Raw genomic sequence first — 16,851 nt, forward strand, 5'->3', positions numbered from 1 at the left:
AGCCCCGGTTGCGGTTTGCCTTCTGGGCTGTGAGCACCCACTGCTGGCTCATATCCAGCTTTTTCTCCACTGAGTCCTCCACAGGGCTGCTCTCAATGAGTTCCTCTCCCAGTCTGTACTCATGTCTGGGATTGCCCCAACACAGGTTCAGCCCCTTCCACTTGGACTTGTTGAACATCATTAGGTTCTCAGGGGCCCACTTCTCAAGTTTGTCCATGTCCCTCTGGATGGCATCCCATCCTTCTGTGTCATCTGCAAACTTGCTGAAGGACTCCTCCTTGCTGAAATTACTCCTTTCCATTTGGGGCAGGAGCACTCCAATGCTGCCCACTGGTAACAGACATTGAACAGAACAACTCAGGTAGCAGATGCAGAATGGCACAGAGCTCAGACCAGGCAAATTCACAGTGCTGAGCTCTGCTGCTCTGGCGGTGCTGAGGTGTGAGCAGCCCTGTCTGCCTGGCCTTCAGCAGGACAAACCCTGCGAGGCTGACACCTGCTGGCTTGGCACTATCCTCCTGCTCCCACTTTCCTCCATAAACCCACGTTTAGACAGAGACTAGCTCTGGCTCTTTTTGGCAGTGCCCTTGGCTGTCTGTTCATAGATGAGTAGTTGGTGTCCACCTCACTCTGATGAACAAAGATGAAATTTCCTTTTGACCTTAGCCCCTCAGCCTTGTGAGGCTGGTACAGAAATTTGGGGAACTGGAATGCTAAAGCTGTGGTTCTAATTTTGGCTTGTTAATAAAAAATGTGGCCACTTAAATATTGAACCTTATGTAAATAAAGCACTTCAGTCAAATTAACATTTATTATGTACTTAAAGTACATTTCATTAGTATTTGTGCTGACATTTGCACAGTCCCAAATTCAGCAAAGAGCTGCAGGACATGATAGTAACTAAGAATGTATGAAGTGCTTTAAAGATGCAAAGACATGAATAGCTTCTTCTTTTCTGCCAATTTTGGCATGAAACTCTGCTTTAGTTCCTCCAAACAGATGGAAATATCACTGAGCCCACTCTTGGTCACGGTGTCTGTCACAGTAGGCAAATCAAATACGGTTGGAAGTCTGTAAGGCTTTCCTGCCAAAGGGTCAGCGCAAGGTCAGAACTTGTACTTTCAGGATTTTCACTTTTTATATAATTAGCCAAAGATTAAATGTTCTTCCCTTCTTCACCATGATCCAGCTGTGGAACTATGAGATTCCCTTCCTGTTAGACACAAGAATACCAGGAACCATAAGCATGTTAATTTGACCTCTCTGGCAGCCATGCCTATCGCCCATTATTTCAATGTGTCTGACATCTTTTATGTCATGGTGCACTTCACACTGGAAGAAACAAGTGAATATTCATAGAGTGGTATCTACTTAATCTGGGACAATACTTAATAGAAGCCAAATATCCTTTTACATGTTAAACTCCATCCATCTGTTGTATAGTTTCTTTAAGATGGTGGAAAATCCATGAGCAGTTTTAAGTTCCAGAGCTGGCATTTCCTCCTTCTTGCTCCTAGATAAATTTATCACCTCTGTTTCTCTCTCCTCAGAGAAGCAGGCAGGAGCTTTGACCATCTTGGACAACTATTTCACGGCTTCTTTCTTAGAGTTCTATTCCTTAGAAGAGGTCTTTGACTATAGCTAAAATTTCGGAGTTTCATGTTCTGTGCAGGAAAGTCACTTCCCCCATATCCTGTCTCTGCTTTCCAGCTCAAACTGGAGACAGTGAAGCTAACCAAAACAGAATGTTTTGAGACTGATGCTGACATGTGCTATGTGACAGCTACCCATCATAATTTTATTTTTAATGTCATATATGACTTACCTGCAGAAGAAAAATCACTACTAATTTTCTGAAATGGTATATGGTCATACTACAGTAAAATAATGGTTTCGTGAACAGAACTATCTCAATGTGTTTTGTTAGTTACCAAAAATTATCTAACGTCACTAATATTTATTATTTGTTCTCTTACAAATCTTTCCTTAGCAATTGGAACTCTGTCAGAGATTATATAAACTGCACTTTCAGCTGCTGTTGCTTTTTCAGTCCTACTGTAAACTTATTGGACAAGTGCACGAAGTGAGTTCCATGCCAGAGGTATGTGATGAACTACAAAGTCTTATACTGAAAATTCCACTTTATTTTCATGTTCTTATTTTTTCTGCCTGTGGACTTAACACCAAGGATCACACTATTTCGCCCTGATAGTAAGTCTGCAGGCATACATAATCAACTAAATACCTTAGTGTCATGTATTTTTAATTCTGTAGTGTTCACAAGCCTTTTTCTTTAAATATTTATGAATGGCCTACACTCTCTTTTGACCAAATAGGCTCTTGTTTTTAGATAAATACATGTATCTTATTTTTTAAAAATCACAAGAACAATACTCTTTTCAAGTTTATTTTCAGCAGTTGCTTAAAATATGTAATACTCTGAAACATCTTTGAGATGATTGCTTTAAGCTGAATGATTATCATTTAAGGAAAGAGTTAACTTACCATTCCATGTGTATTTTTCTCCTGGTAAGGTTTATATATTCTAAACTATTGAGCAGAAAAAATTGGTGCACTCTGCTTTGTAAAATAAAATTTGAAGCTGTTACAAGTATTTTATGACAGCTTCTAGTAGTTTAGAGACGGTCTATAAACAGAAATAGTTTGTTATATCAGATGTGCTGTCAGAGTAAAAAGAGTGTGAATATCTATTGTATCTTAAGGAACTGCTGTGAACATGACTAGGCTGTTCACTTTTAAGAGGTGACAGTACAATAGGCATCTACTACTACTAGACCAGGCTAAGTTTTAGAAATATTTTGTATTCCTTCTAATTGATTTCTGTAAGTGTATTTCAGAGTTACAACTTCATTAGGTTGTTATAAATAATGCAGCCTGTGGAAGTGGGGAGAAATTGTATGAAGAATAGCTGTTTCATCGTGAAATTTGCATACTTTGCTGGAGACACAAGCTCTTATTTAAAGGAAATTCCACTGTTAGTTCATGTGACAGTGGTTATTTTTAGCATGTAGGAGCATGAAAAAGTAGATCCTTGGAAATTATTAACTTACTAATTATTTATGAGTCTTATGCCATATTAACTTTTCAGCCTGAGAAAAGGTTATACAATTCCTGTCCATCTGTTAATAATGTCAGATCCTGCATGGGTTTTGTAAATAAATATCAACATCTTGCTAGGAGAGGTACATGTTTTCTTCAGCTTTTCCACTATGATGTGAAAAAAGTAGCAAGGGTGAAAAATAAAATCTCGTTTAGATATGCTCCTGCATTTTAGCAAGCCAAAACTACAGCATAAGGTTAAAGGATGCACGAAGGTAAAAAAGGCTTTTTCTCTATATTGCACAGAGATCAAGAAATGTCCTTGTGTTAAATCGGGGTCTTTTCCATAATGTGTTTTTCCAATGTAGTAGTAAGAACAAACGTGAAGTACCACTCCGTGTGGGGCTTATGGAGAACAAAAATACCTATCTCTCATTTTTCTCCTTGGAACAGCTGTTAAATATGTCAAGAGAACTGAGTGAGCTGAAGAAAAATCTGAAGGATGCTACTGCTGCAATCGCAGCTGAGCCTCTGACAACAGAATCTGAGCCCACATTCAACTCCACGGAAGCAGCTATTCAGTCCATGCTGGAGTGTTTGAAAAACAATGAACTTGTTAAAGCCGTCAGACAAATAAGAGAATGCAGGCAAGTTTTGCTACATGGTTCATATTAGACTTTCTTGTTACTAGAAAAGTATGCGTTTATTACCTTCCTAACGAAAGGTAATGCACAGGATCAGCATAATTAATTAATTGTTTCAACAAGGTACATGGGGGCATTGACATGGACTTTTGGAGGGGTGTGCCACAAGTAACTATCAAACATATGGTTGCAACAATTAAGATGTTTAATTACATTCTGTAGATCAAAAGTCCTGTGAGGCTCTTAAAAATCTTTTTATTGAGGTAATTCCTTACAGGTGCATGTCATTGGCATGAGCTAACATTCAGCCCAGTTTCACTTACACCTATTTGAATGAGTTTTCTTAAGCATTTTTTTTGAGATAATGGAAATTGCACTTCTATGTGATTTCAGTGCCTGATTCCAGACTATGACTAACAAATGAGTAATGTAAAACAGTGAGTTTCTTCAGGCTTATAAGTGGGTGCAAATCCATTCTCCTTTTAGAGCACTGTCACATAGCTTCCATCTCTGCTAATAAACCTGTAATGATATGCTTGTTCTTTTCATGTTTCATTGCAGGATTTTGTGGCCCAATGATATCTTTGGAAGCAGCTCTGATGACGAAGTCCAGACACTACTGAACATTTACTTCCGCCACCAAACCCTGGGTCAGACAGGCACCTATGCACTGGTGGGCTCCAACCAGAGCCTGACTGAAATCTGCACCAAATTAATGGAACTGAACATAGAGATCCGCGACATGATTCGCAGAGCTCAGAGCTACCGGGTCATCAATACTTTTCTTCCAGACTCCAGCGTTTCCGGCACAAGTCTCTGACAGGACCCTTGGGCCCCCTTTCAAGCTGGGAGTGCTGCCCTGTGGGAGTGAGGTGGCTCGATGTCTTCTCAGCCTTACAAAGGTTTGGTCAAACTGTACTCACTCTTGTTACATTTAGGATTTCCTCTAAAAAGCAATGGGCTGAACTTCAAATGTGTAGCAATACTGTAAGGACAGAGGTAGCATAGAGCACCTGGGACAACATCCTTTGTTCTGTGTTGCACAAAAACCAGTTAGCATTTCACTGAGCAACTGCAACTCACTACTGAAGAAGTGACTTCCATTGCATACCAAAGCCTACTACACTGAACAATACTTCCTTTATAGCAAATTAATTTTAGGTTGGCAAAAGTGCAATGTTTCCTTCACAAAATAGTATTTTTTGTTAAAAGAACAAACCTTGTACATTTTTTTTTTTCTTTAGTTGAGTAAAAGATGGGCGGAATGAAGCTGGCCACGGAATCTCACAAACTTGGTCAAAAGCTGAGAGCCTGTGTATATGAAACAAACTGTAAACAGACTATAATTTAATGTACACTGTAATTTGAATATGATTACTGTATCTTAAAACAATGAGCTGCTAAGAAGTACATTTCCTAATGTTACTAGGCTACTGTCTCTGAAGGTACTGGATCATATTGCAGAGGTCTGTTCTTAGGCCCCCCCAAGGATTATGAAAGGTCATGGTAGATTTTCTTTTTTTTTTTTTTATTAAGGACCTTGGCTGCTTTTTACTAGAGGTTTGCTTTTATGAATATATTTATACTATTAAAGGATGGTTGACCTAATTTAACTTGCCATTTTGTAGGAGAAAGTCCCATCACAGAGTCAAATCTTTTGAACTGTTAAGCATGCATATTTTTATTTAATATGAATTTTGAGTATAAAAAGTAAAAATATTAACGTGAAATGCAAGTTCTCATGTTAAGTTTCTTCAAAGAGATGTCTTATTTTATTTGTAATGTATATATAAAAGTCATAACTATATGGTTTTTTCTTACATTTAACTGCTGTCCAGTGTTAAATGTATGCATGTAAATCTGTTGCACATCTGAGACACTTTTATTCTGACAACTCTGTAACTTATTCACACTGTAAATACACTTAACCATTTTTGTGAAGTAACTTTGAAATTTGGATTAGTACCATCCATTGAACTAAAGTATAGTCACAACACAGTACATGCCTGTTGTGAAAATTGTGTTCGTGTCTGAATCAGTACTGTTGCAGATGGTATCCATGATCAGCAGCCCCCCAAAAGACACTTGTCTCCTGGTTTATGCTGAAACCCTTCTCAGTGAGAAATCTAACTACAGCCTGACAAAAAAAAATCCTTACAACTCAGCTTGGAAGAATATAGCAGCAAAAAAAGCTTCATTGGTCTTCCACTGACTATGAAAACCTCCCACATTCCTTCTACCCTAAGAAGTGTTTTTTTACACTATCACAGATACTGCCATTCAAAAGGTTTTTTCCCCTCCTCATTTCAAACATGGGCAGCTTAACCCTTTTCCCTCCTATTTTACAGCCATGGTCTTCTTCTGGCAGATAGTCTTTGATTACCTAGCAGCTGTGAGTTTTTACATATACATTTGACAGAGACAGGGGGAAGGACATTTGCATTTACACCAGACTTTATGCTCCAGAATATTTGCATCTTCCACCCTAGTTCAGTTTGAGTGACTGAAGGAAAAACTCGCTATTGTAGCTTGAATGTTAGCATTCCCTGAAGACTTCAAAACAAAGCCTACTAGCTTCAGGAAATCAAATACGGTTGCTTCCTTACAGATATACTTTCCTCTTTCATCCAAGGAAGATGAAACGAAGGGCTATCAGACTAGTGCAAACTTTTATTGAACTTCATTTACAGCATATATAGAGTGAAGTTATATACTTTACAATAATACCAAAGTCTTCATCCATTATCCAATGCCAGGTCAAAAGCCTTAAGTCAAAACATTGCAATAGACAGACTGTGCAAAGCACAAAACAGAAAAGGACACATGGATCAGACAATGTATTTGAAGCTGTAAGTGCTGTCACAGGACAGCCTTTTGCCTCTGCAGCGGCCACAGAGTTCTTGGCGATGAGGCCTCTTGAGATCAATATGTCTCTTCTTCTGAGGGCAAGAACAACGAGTCTTGGAACAGATCTTAAGAAATGAAGACATGTTAGTAGTAGTAGTAGATCAAACAGGATGCACTTCATGTTAGACTGACATTTGGTTTTCCTTAATCACAGGAACACATTGGGGCTGATACACTTAAGAGCTCTTGTGGTAAAATTTAAGGTGTCAGAGCCTTCTCACCTAGAAGCACAAAATCTTACCTTATGTGTAGCAAGCCATAATGCTGTACGAAAACTGTTCATGTAAGCAATCTACAGGAGGAAGAAGGCCTACCCCATTACACCTTTCCCAAATAGCATTTCCTAGTATTTTGATGAAATCAAGTCTTCTTCCAGATAAAGTCAATATCAAATTCAACAACAGTATTAGTGTATATGATAACATCTGACAGTCTTAATGGAGTACAGTTAACTTACTTGGCACTGGATTGCTTCCACACGATAGGGATTGAAGCCCTTTTGGCATTTGCGACAGAGCTGCTTGAAGTACACCTGAAAAAAAGGCAAGTTCTGTTACTACAGAGACTTATTCAAGGTGTTCTGTACAGGTACCTAAATTTGTGCCAAAACATCCGATTTGTCAGAGATTTTATGCAATTCTTAGAAGTTTCAGGAGAAGAGAAATTACTTGTTAACTACCTTGTTGCTTCCAGAAATGCACCACACATAAGCACTCTCCCATCTGGTCTTGCAGTCTTTGCAGTGGAAATAGCCATACTTCTGCTCCAAGAACTGCAAAGACAGAGTTCACTGAGCATCGTCCATCACCCTGAGAACACCCACCCCAGCTCCCTTCACTACTACTCCGAGGATGGTGAGACACTGAAAAAGGTTGCCCGGGAAAGTCATGGACACCCCATTCATGGAAATGTTCAAAGCCGTATTAAATGGGGCTCTGAGCAACGTGGTCTAGTGGGTGGCATCCCTGCCCATGGAAGGAGGGTTGCAACTTGATGATCTTTAAGATCCCTTCCAGCCCAAACCATTCTGCAAGATGCTTTGATCCGTACGTGTGGGTTTTTGCAGGCTAGAGGCTCTTCTGCTCCAGGTGAGCCAGAGTCAACCCGGGGCAGGACGGGGACCACCATGCTGCTCATGGGGTGATTCCTGGCAGCCCTGCTTGAGGGCTCGCCTCCCGCCCCATCCCAGCGCACCTGGAAGGCAGCTCGCTGCCTGGGAGCCCCGGTCTCCTCCCGCCGCGTCCCCACCGGCTCCTGGCGCGGCGGCAGCGCGGCCCCCGCCGGGCCCTCCTGCTGCTCCTCGCCGCCGTCCGCCGTCGGGGTCTCATCAGCCGGCGCTTCGGACGGCGCTGCCTTCTCCAGCGGCGGCGCGGCCTCGGGCAGCGCGAAGAAGCGGCGGTCGGGCGCGGGTGAGTAGAGGGCGAGGCGTCCCGGGGCGCGCAGCGCGGCGGGGCCGAAGGCGCGGGTGGGCGGCAGCGTGCGCGGCCCCAGCGAGCACTGCACGGCCGCGTCGGCCCGCAGGCTCACCTGCACCGCCGCCTCCTTCGTGCTGGCCCGGCGCGGCCGCGGCGCCAGCGCGGGGCCCATCTGCGACAGCAGCGCCTGGAGCTGCGCCCGCCGGTAGCTGTCCAGGTACTCGGAGGGCAGCGGCGTGAAGGGTCCCCCGAGGAAGGGACTGATGCCGCCGCTCTTGCTCTGCTTCCAGCTGGGCTGCTTGGCCGCAGGGTCCCAGCCACGGCCGAGCGCGGGGCTGCTCCTGAAGCTCTGGTACGTGCTGAAGGGGGAACAGACAAAGCTGTCCATGATTATTGCCGCTGAAGGGTTAGCCCTACCTGTCCCCCTGCCCTGCTTTTATCTTACCTGGGGAGCTAATGGTTGCTAATTGATGGGGAAAGTGGGGCCAGCTGGGGGAGGGAGGGCTGATGGCGACGGAAGGCTGGCCTGCCTGCCTGCCTGCCTTCCTTCTCGGCAAGACTTTGTAATGATGAAGAGATGCCATTCAGCCACAGCTGGGACAACCACGGCCTGCGTAGTGAGGAGAAGCCTGCATGCTCACAGTTCCTTCTGCTTATGGTTTTAAAAGGAGGAAGAGGGGGTTTGGGAAGCTAACAAAGTCCAGATAAACTCGGTGTCCCCCGGAGAGCTGAGCAAAGAATTCAGGCAATTACATCTCTGAAAAGAAGTCTTTACCGATATTAAAAGGTCTGAGCATCCTTATTGTTCCAATACTTGGGAATTATCTACCTGGAGCTTTTCTACTCAACTGCTTTAGGAAGAGACGGAATATACTTGTGCATACAAACTGAAGTAAGGGAAAGCAGCGGCTTAATACCTGTATAATGAAATAAGTGTTAGTAATACAAGCACGTGCATATCAGTCCTTCTTCCATAACTGCATCACTTTAGTTCAATTTTAAGGTAATGTAGTTAATGTAATTAAATCATCCAAACTGTGTATGTAAGCCTTTAGAGACTGGAGAACCCTTAGATCCCTGGAACTGCTGTGATGTGAAACACTGTCTTTGTATGACTCTTCACCATCTCTATAAATGCATTGCTTTATAAAATTCAGTTGGCCAGCAAGAGAGAGGCTTGAGAAGACCTGATAGGGATGATGTCTTTAAACGTTCGTAGTGTATTTGACACTTTCAAGGGTCTGAGATAAATCAGTAAGAAACAGCATTTTTACAGGTCAAAAAGAGGCCAAGATTCAGGAAACACATTCCTCATAATTAAAAGAAACATGTCTCAAGGCTCCACGTTGTGCTTGGGTTTTCAAAGCACTGTTGGCATCAACTCAAAGCAAAAATAGGGTATTGAGATGGCCATGTTAACACTGAATGACTGGCTGCAGTGTGGCTGCAAAAAGAGTAAGTTGTTAGGGTGTGTTGGGAATGGGGATGGAAATTAAGCTGGAAAATACATGTCATCCTTTAAAACAGCGGTTTGACTTCCTCTGAAATGCTTTGGGAATAAACAGTTAGTGTGGCTCCCCAGAACACTGCAGGATCAGAATTTAAAGTTTCTTGAAAGGATGAGGGATATGGAAGATTATTGTATGACAAGAAACTGAAGAAATTGACAGATGACTAAGCAGGTGATGTGATAAAACTGTGCCAAATAAGGACTGGTGTGGAGAGGTAGAAAGAAACCCTTTTATGGCACAAGAATAGATGAACATCCCACTAAAATGAAGATGGTAAACACAAAGTTGTTGGTGGAAAGAGTGTTCCACCCATCTTGAAGTTGTTCCATTACCAAAGCCAAGAATTTAATCAAGAGACAAAGTGGGAATGGACATGTATGTGGAGGATAGTAACATTCTCTTTATTGGAACATCAACAACCATTTCATGTGTCAAGGCCTACAAAACCACCTGAGAAGCAGAGGCTGAGGCTTGCACAGGCCGTGACACTTCCCCACGGCACTGCTGCTGTGAGCCTTCCGCAGCCTTTCCCTGGGAGGTTGGTGTTAGCTGCTGTTGCCCAGCAACGTGGGTCATGTCGGCCGTGGATGTGGTACTTCGTTCCCTCGTCCCTGGAAGGCGTGAGTGAAGCTGCTGGCGGCCATCCTGGCTCAGGGCACGCTGCCTTTCTGTACTGTGCGGAGTCAGCTACGGGAGGACAGCCTTTGCGGCGGGCACCACGCGTCCCACCGCCGCAATGCCCGACCCCGTGCACGGCAGGCTGGCGCGGCCGAGGCGGGGCCGGTTCGCCGCCTCCTTGCCGGGAGGTGACTGCGGCGGAGGGCGGGACCGGCGGATGCTCCCGCTGCGCAGGCGTGGGGCCGCGTTGGCGCCAAGCTTCGAACGGGGCGGCCGGGCTGGGGGTCGGCGCTGCCCCCTCCTTCTCCGCCGCGTTCCCTGCCCGCCCCGCCTGCCCCTTCCCCTGCGTGAGGCGATGCTGCGGCCGCCGCCCCGCCCGAGGCGCCGCCGGCAGGTAACGGCCCCGCGGGTGGCTCGGCCCTGCCCCGGGGCCGCGCTGTGCCCTGGGGGTGTCACTGCCGCCCCTCGGAGGTCTCTCTCCCGTCACAGCCCGCCGGGGGCCTGCAGTCACCGGGTGTGGGGAAGGGGGGGTTTGGGTCCGTCCCCGGAGACCCCGCGGTGACCCGGGGGGGCTGCACAGGCCGCGCTCCGTGCGTGGGAATTGCCCGGAAGGAGCTTCCCCTCACGGAAAGCAGCGCTGACAGGTCAAATCGCTCTTTTGAAAATATACTTCTTAGGTAACGTTAAGTTTTTTGCTATTCTGTTTTAATGCAGCGCTTGCCCTAATTTAAAGTGCCCGTCTTTCCCATGGTTTTGGTAAGGCAGCGCGTGTAACGCGGGCATCGTGTGGGAAACAGCTTTTGCTGTGGAAGCCGTAAACGTGTTAAACGGTGAAGTCTCACTATGGGCTTATTTATACATGTTTTTTTTTTTAAAGAACTGTGAAACTGGCAGTGTCTGCTCCACTTGAAAATAACTTTGAATCAAATTCTTAACATGCAAGTTGTAACGGTTGTAGGAGTATATATGTGATAGTACATATTCCATCCTAACAGGTTGTAGTGAGTGTGGGGTTTTGATTTGTGTTTAAAATACCTCAGAAGTGTTCTGCCCATTCTATCTTGGTTTTCTCTTGTGGTTGCTGAGTATTGTCTCTGATATAATTCCCTATGCTCTTGTCTGTAGTTTTCCCACCGTGTTCATCACTGTGGTGTTTGAATGCTCACATCACAGTCAAAGCTGAACAAGCTGGGCTGTGGCACACCAAGAAATGCAGGAAAGCAGGCCTAACACATTCAAACAGCACTGTATGAAATTGTTTTCTTATTTCTTCTCAGGCTTTTCAACGGTTCCAGTAACGTAATGGATAAGAAAATGGCTTGCAAACCTGTGGAAAGACCAACTTTCTTTGAAATATTTAAGGCACACTGCAGTGAATCAGGTACAGCTTATCTAAAGTAAATAATTTTTATTAGGATTGCTTTCTGGCCCCCAATATTTTATACACTTTTGCTGTAAGTTCCACAGGAAAACATTATGCAGGTTATTAGCTGCTGTTCTTGCCCCAAATCTGTATTTGCTCATACCTACTTTTTGTAGACTGCTTCAAATTTTTATTTGTAATTTTTTCCCATGATGTATGCTTAGTTACTTTTTGTATGTGCTTATTTAGAGTTGTCACCTCTATATCTACCCACATGCAGACCAAGCTTAGTCTTCTGCTAAGTGCTCCTGTGGTAGTTATTAATTTTAAAAGGAACTTGTTTAACTTGCCAGTCTGAGCAAAACAGGAGAGACTCTAAACGCCAGAGTATTGTTGTAATTTTAAACAAACTGGATATTTTTCTGGTCCTTCAGTTAGTTTTGTTAATGGTCTGAGAATTTGGGCAGACATTGACATTCCTTTTTTAAACCATAACCGTCTTTTATGGTTATTGGAGTTCAAAGTCATCTAGAAACAAACGAACCAGGAGTATGACAATGGAAGAAGCAATGTGTTTTGCTGTTAGCATTTAAATGCCTGGTGTATTTTCACATCCTCCATGAAGGATCCTTTTTCTTTTTCATGCGGTTTTCTGTATCTTTCCCTTCATAGATTTAGGGCCTATCAGTCTCAACTGGTTTGAAGAACTCAGCGCAGAAGCACCCCCATATGAGCCCAAATTGTTCAGAGAGGTTGATGGGCCTTCTGGCTGGCTTGATCAAACAGCTTTTAAAACTCCAAAGACAAAACCCTCTACGTACAGTCAGCTGGCATCAACCCTGCTGCTTTTTAAAGAACAAAATGCAATATTGCCACCTTGTTCTTCTCCTGAAAAAGAGCCAGATCAGAAAAAAATAGGAGCAAGTGAGTAACTTTTTTTTTTAAGTTGTACTTAAAGGCTCCTTGTGCCTTCAGAAGCAAGATACTTTTTTGTTATGATTATTAATGTAATAGATAATGCTACTGCAGGAACTGTGTGACAACTTAATTTAGTAGTCTTCTGAAGATCATCTATAAAAATGCAGAATTAATAGTGAATTCAACCTTGTGATAAGCTGATAATATATATTATGCAGAGTTCTCTGTATAAAAGATACTGTTGTAGTCCACATACTCTAAATACTGTTAATATAAGGAGATATGAACTTATTTGTATAACCTGTTGGATGTGAATCAGAGTGGATTTTTTTTAGCCATCTCGTTTTTGTTTTATGCAATATTTCTGAAAATCTTGTCAAGGGAGAGAATCATCCTTATCATGACAAAGTGTGAGGCAATCTGTAGGGCCCTCCTTAACCTTTCTTGGAAAGATTTAGATGCACTAAGCTCTTTTAAGTTTCTAAAATTGTATGTTATGGAAAGAAATTACATTTTTCCATTTGGAAAAGAAAGGAATTTTATGAGGTACTTCTCATACATTATTTCCAAATCCCAAGTACGTCATGGGAGAGTACATGTCGCTCTGCTCCTTCCTGATGTACCCGCCCTCCTTGGATGGAGAGAAGAATCTTTTCTATGGAGAATGTAAGCAAGATTGTATGTAAGAATCTCTTCTATAGAAGAGTATTTAACCCCATTCCTGAAGTATCTGATTGGTACATCTGCTGTGTCTGTGTCCTTCTGATAAGCTTTTCTAACCAGGTTACAGAGAAACACAGAAGACTCACTTTATTACCAGAATTGTTCTTAGATTGTAAAGCAAATTCTGTGAAGGGTTAGAGCTGTGCTCCAGTTCAAGTATACTTTGTAACCCTACTTCCATGGAATATTGCTACTCTCTTTGTTTTGCCGAAGTTTGCTGCTGAACTTCTGCTGAGAACATGTTTCTTCTAAATGTAGCTATTTGTATTTTACAGTGTTAAGTCCCTAGGGAATTCTTGGTTTCAGGAATTTCATTTGGCAGTTTCGTAGATGGCAAAGAAAGGAACCTTATGATTGTTTATTTCAAAATGGTCAGTTTTGCTCTGCATGTGTGCCAAGTTCACATGTGACTGCCCAAGATACTATATTTTCTTGGTTAGAGCCAAATGGCTCCTGTGAAAACAAGACATGATGGATTTCATACTTTGATATGGTACTGGGATGCAGCTGTGCTGTGCATATGAACTCAGGAACTCAGAAGCAGAGAGAAATGCACAAACTAAAGTGTAATTTCTGATACTAAGGTTGTTTGGAAACTTAAAAGTAGAAATTTCTTTGAGTAGATGCTTGTCCATGTAAGGGTCTCACTGTTCAGAGGATTCTGCTGCTTTGGTGGGAGCAATCTTTCTCCTTTTTGCTTGGAGATGCTTTGCAAATAAATAGATGCTGCTGACAGTGACAGTGACTCCAACAACAGTTCTGGAAATAATTTTTGCTTTTTGCTGCTTATTTGAATCAGTAAGTGTATGACTTAGTAAATTTGAGGGGAAACAGAGCTCTGTTTGCATGTATTGTATATAAGAATAACTTCTGCAATGACAAGAAAGGCACAATGCAGTACGTTAAAACTGAAATGAAATATGTGACTTGATTAATACCAAGAGAATAAAGTGACATAATGAGGGGTCTTTTTGGCTGTGCATTTGAAACATGTTTGATAAAAACATTCTATAGTACAACATTTGAAGCATTGCTTGGATATAAAATCTGAACATATTTAAGATACTAGAACAGAAATTAGCATTGGGTTTCGGGGTTTTTTTGGGGGTTCTTTGAGTGGTTTTTTGGGTTGGGGTTGTTTTTTTTTTTTTTTTGAAAGCTTGGTTTTAAACATCAAAGTTGAAACTGTTACCTGGAGTTTTGCAAAGTTGTGTTGATTATTATATTCTATGTTGTAGATAGAGAGAATTTGATAAGCCCAAATAATACAAGAAGAAAAATAGACCAAGAAAATGAAATACTTTCTTCTCCTGGTACCTGCCACAACTGCCTCACTGCTAGGTATGCTAAGTCATTCAACACAAATAGAAAATAAGCTGGACCTTAAGCAAAAAGCAATATTTAACCCACCATATTTGACTGTTGAACTTCTTAAGAGCAGTGAATAATCTTGTATGTCTGATACGTTTATGATACTTGTAGGTTGCTAAGTGAGTTGAAAATGAAACACTAGCTAATTTTGAAAATGTCCTTGCTTTCAGGTGATTTATCTTCCTGTTTTTCTACTCTTTCACAGCTGGAATACATAATTTTTTAACATTATTTCAGCTTTCCAAATCCTCAACCTCAAAAGAAAGAGTAGTAGCGATGTATCGTGTGCTTCTCAAGTAGTAAAGCTCTTTATAATATTTACTGAGGTTTTTTTAATAATAGCCTTGATTTTGGCACTTAAATGTTTGTATTTCAGATAAATTTTATCAAAGTACTCATGCTGATTATAAGAAGAGTTGAATTAGTTATGTGATTAAAATCAGTTAAGCCAATTTCCCTAGTTTCATACAGCATATTATAACATTGAAATTTATTACTTGTCAGACAAATAATCACTGAAAATTAAAATATTTCTCAAAAGAAACATTTTACAGTTTATAGTAGACTTATAGTAATGTTCAAAATATTGACTGATGGTTAGGAGAAATCCGTGGTTTATCTAGTCAGGGAAATAACCCTGTGCAAAGAAAAAAAAAATAATGGAAATAGTAATAGATGTCATGTTTGAAATATTCAGTTATTTTCAGAAATTGAGAAGTACAATTAATATTTTGGTTTTAATTTTGTTTTGCAGTCCAGCTATTTTAAGGAATACTTACAGAACACCTCAGAGAAATAATATCCCTGGTTTGTATTTTTGCCTTTTGGTTCTACAAAATATTTTATATCTCTAGATAAAAATCCTCATTTTTTAGTTACTGCTTAATGTCCTTTTTACATAATGTTTTTTAGGACCACATGGAAGCTTGTTTTGCACACCAAAACTTTCAGAGGTAGAGATTTTATTCATGCATTTTTGTGTCCTTTTCCTGAATTGTACATTAGAATTTGGCATAGAAATTACATATATGATTGTTAAATGTATTTCTAGGTTAGAACTCCAAAATGTATTTCTGAAAGTCTGGGAGCAGAAGTGGATCCAGATATGTCCTGGTCGAGTTCTTTAGCCACACCTCCTACCCTTGGTGAAACAGTGATAATAGGTATTTCTAAAAATGACCAATTGCTAAGAGTTAAAAACTGGGTTTGACCCTGGAAGTTCACTCAGTATGAACTGTTTGGTTTTTTAACTAAAAAAAAGACAAAATTCTTACAGAGATACTTAGTGGGTGACTTTAGATAATGCAGCCCTAAACAGAAAACTTCTCAGAAGTTTTCTTTCTTTGTCTGAGGGGTTAGGGACTATAAATTTAGAAATAACATAGCAAAGCATAGGAAGAGGATTAGATAATGTTTGCTTCGTCCTATCACAAAACTAGAAACTATTGGGCTGAGTTACATGGGTTTGTTTATGAAGTGTGAGGAGGTAGCCTGCTGAGTAAACCTCCCACCAGCAGTGTTGCCTTCAGCATTTTTAACCACTCTCACTGTGCCTGCCATCATTTCAATCCAGTGAGAGAGACTGGGATACTCATCCAATTTAAGACCCGAGCTCCTGGGTTCGTATTTCCTGGGTTGTTTGGACAGGGCAATTCCTGGAGCTCATTTACTGCACAGCTGCACAAACAGCTGTGTCAGCAGAGCTGTGAATGAGAATGAGTGGGTGATAATTGCTTCAGTGGTAACCAACAGTGATGATAAACATCAAGCCTCAACCTAAGGTGTTGGAGAAAGTGAGATTTCTTTAGCATATGATAAGCAAAATGAAATTTGACTGTATGATTTGTTGATGAAAATTCTTGAGAAAATGGGAAAACCTGGATGTGTCTCCTTAGCTCCTGACATCGCTCTTTGTCATGTTGTTAAACTATCACTCTATAGAGCATGTAAAGCATATTAAGAATGAATGCTGGAACTGGGAATCTCTTTTGGGAGGAAGGGGGTGGTACCATTCACAAGGCTATTGAGTTGGGCCATTTTGGGTGTTCTTTGGTCCAGAAAGGTGTGAGCTGAAAAGAAAGGCTGGCGGAAGTATCCATACCTTAATGATGATATTCTGGGAGATGAGCTGTGGTTTGAGCTCTCATTCTCCCATGTCTTGGATAAGCCTAGTATTTTATACTAGTGATATTATACTCTCTGCCTACTGCCACCTGTGAAAAGAAAGAGCTGCTACACAGAACCTAGATGCTATGTCTATGAAACATTTTAATATACTGCTCTTCAGGCATTTTAAAAATAGGGTTCACTTTCTCATTTTG

General features: G+C 41.6%; 3 protein-coding genes across 17 annotated transcripts in view; 2 read left to right on the forward strand and 1 right to left on the reverse strand.

Moving 5' to 3' along the window:
• Positions 1–5,705, forward strand: part of FRY (FRY microtubule binding protein) — a 227,796-nt gene extending 222,091 nt beyond the window's left edge. For all 11 annotated transcript variants that reach the window (XM_048295017.1, XM_048295020.1, XM_048295021.1 and 8 more), the window contains 3 exons: positions 1,991–2,101; positions 3,514–3,707; positions 4,266–5,705. In XM_048295017.1, coding sequence (XP_048150974.1) covers positions 1,991–2,101; positions 3,514–3,707; positions 4,266–4,524 — 564 coding nt within the window. In that variant the 3' untranslated portion in view covers positions 4,525–5,705. The remainder of the gene's footprint in view (positions 1–1,990; positions 2,102–3,513; positions 3,708–4,265) is intronic.
• A 732-nt stretch (positions 5,706–6,437) lies between these two features.
• On the reverse strand, positions 6,438–8,610 carry ZAR1L (zygote arrest 1 like). The gene is given in 6 exon segments (XM_048295429.1): positions 6,438–6,676; positions 7,069–7,143; positions 7,291–7,383; positions 7,806–8,385; positions 8,472–8,587; positions 8,590–8,610. Coding segments are annotated over 6 exon segments (1,029 nt in total). The 3' UTR covers positions 6,438–6,532.
• Positions 8,611–10,391: 1,781 nt separating this feature from the next.
• Positions 10,392–16,851, forward strand: part of BRCA2 (BRCA2 DNA repair associated) — a 35,636-nt gene continuing 29,176 nt past the window's right edge. For 4 of the 5 annotated variants that reach the window (XM_048295022.1, XM_048295023.1, XM_048295027.1 and 1 more), the window contains exons 1-7: positions 10,392–10,549; positions 11,433–11,536; positions 12,191–12,442; positions 14,398–14,500; positions 15,285–15,337; positions 15,443–15,483; positions 15,582–15,693. In XM_048295022.1, coding sequence (XP_048150979.1) covers positions 11,458–11,536; positions 12,191–12,442; positions 14,398–14,500; positions 15,285–15,337; positions 15,443–15,483; positions 15,582–15,693 — 640 coding nt within the window. In that variant the 5' untranslated portion in view covers positions 10,392–10,549; positions 11,433–11,457. The remainder of the gene's footprint in view (positions 10,550–11,432; positions 11,537–12,190; positions 12,443–14,397; positions 14,501–15,284; positions 15,338–15,442; positions 15,484–15,581; positions 15,694–16,851) is intronic. The other variant, XM_048295025.1, reaches the window with a different exon arrangement.

Source organism: Corvus hawaiiensis, chromosome 2 (assembly GCF_020740725.1).
Source record: "Corvus hawaiiensis isolate bCorHaw1 chromosome 2, bCorHaw1.pri.cur, whole genome shotgun sequence".
NCBI classification, from domain to species: domain Eukaryota; kingdom Metazoa; phylum Chordata; class Aves; order Passeriformes; family Corvidae; genus Corvus; species Corvus hawaiiensis.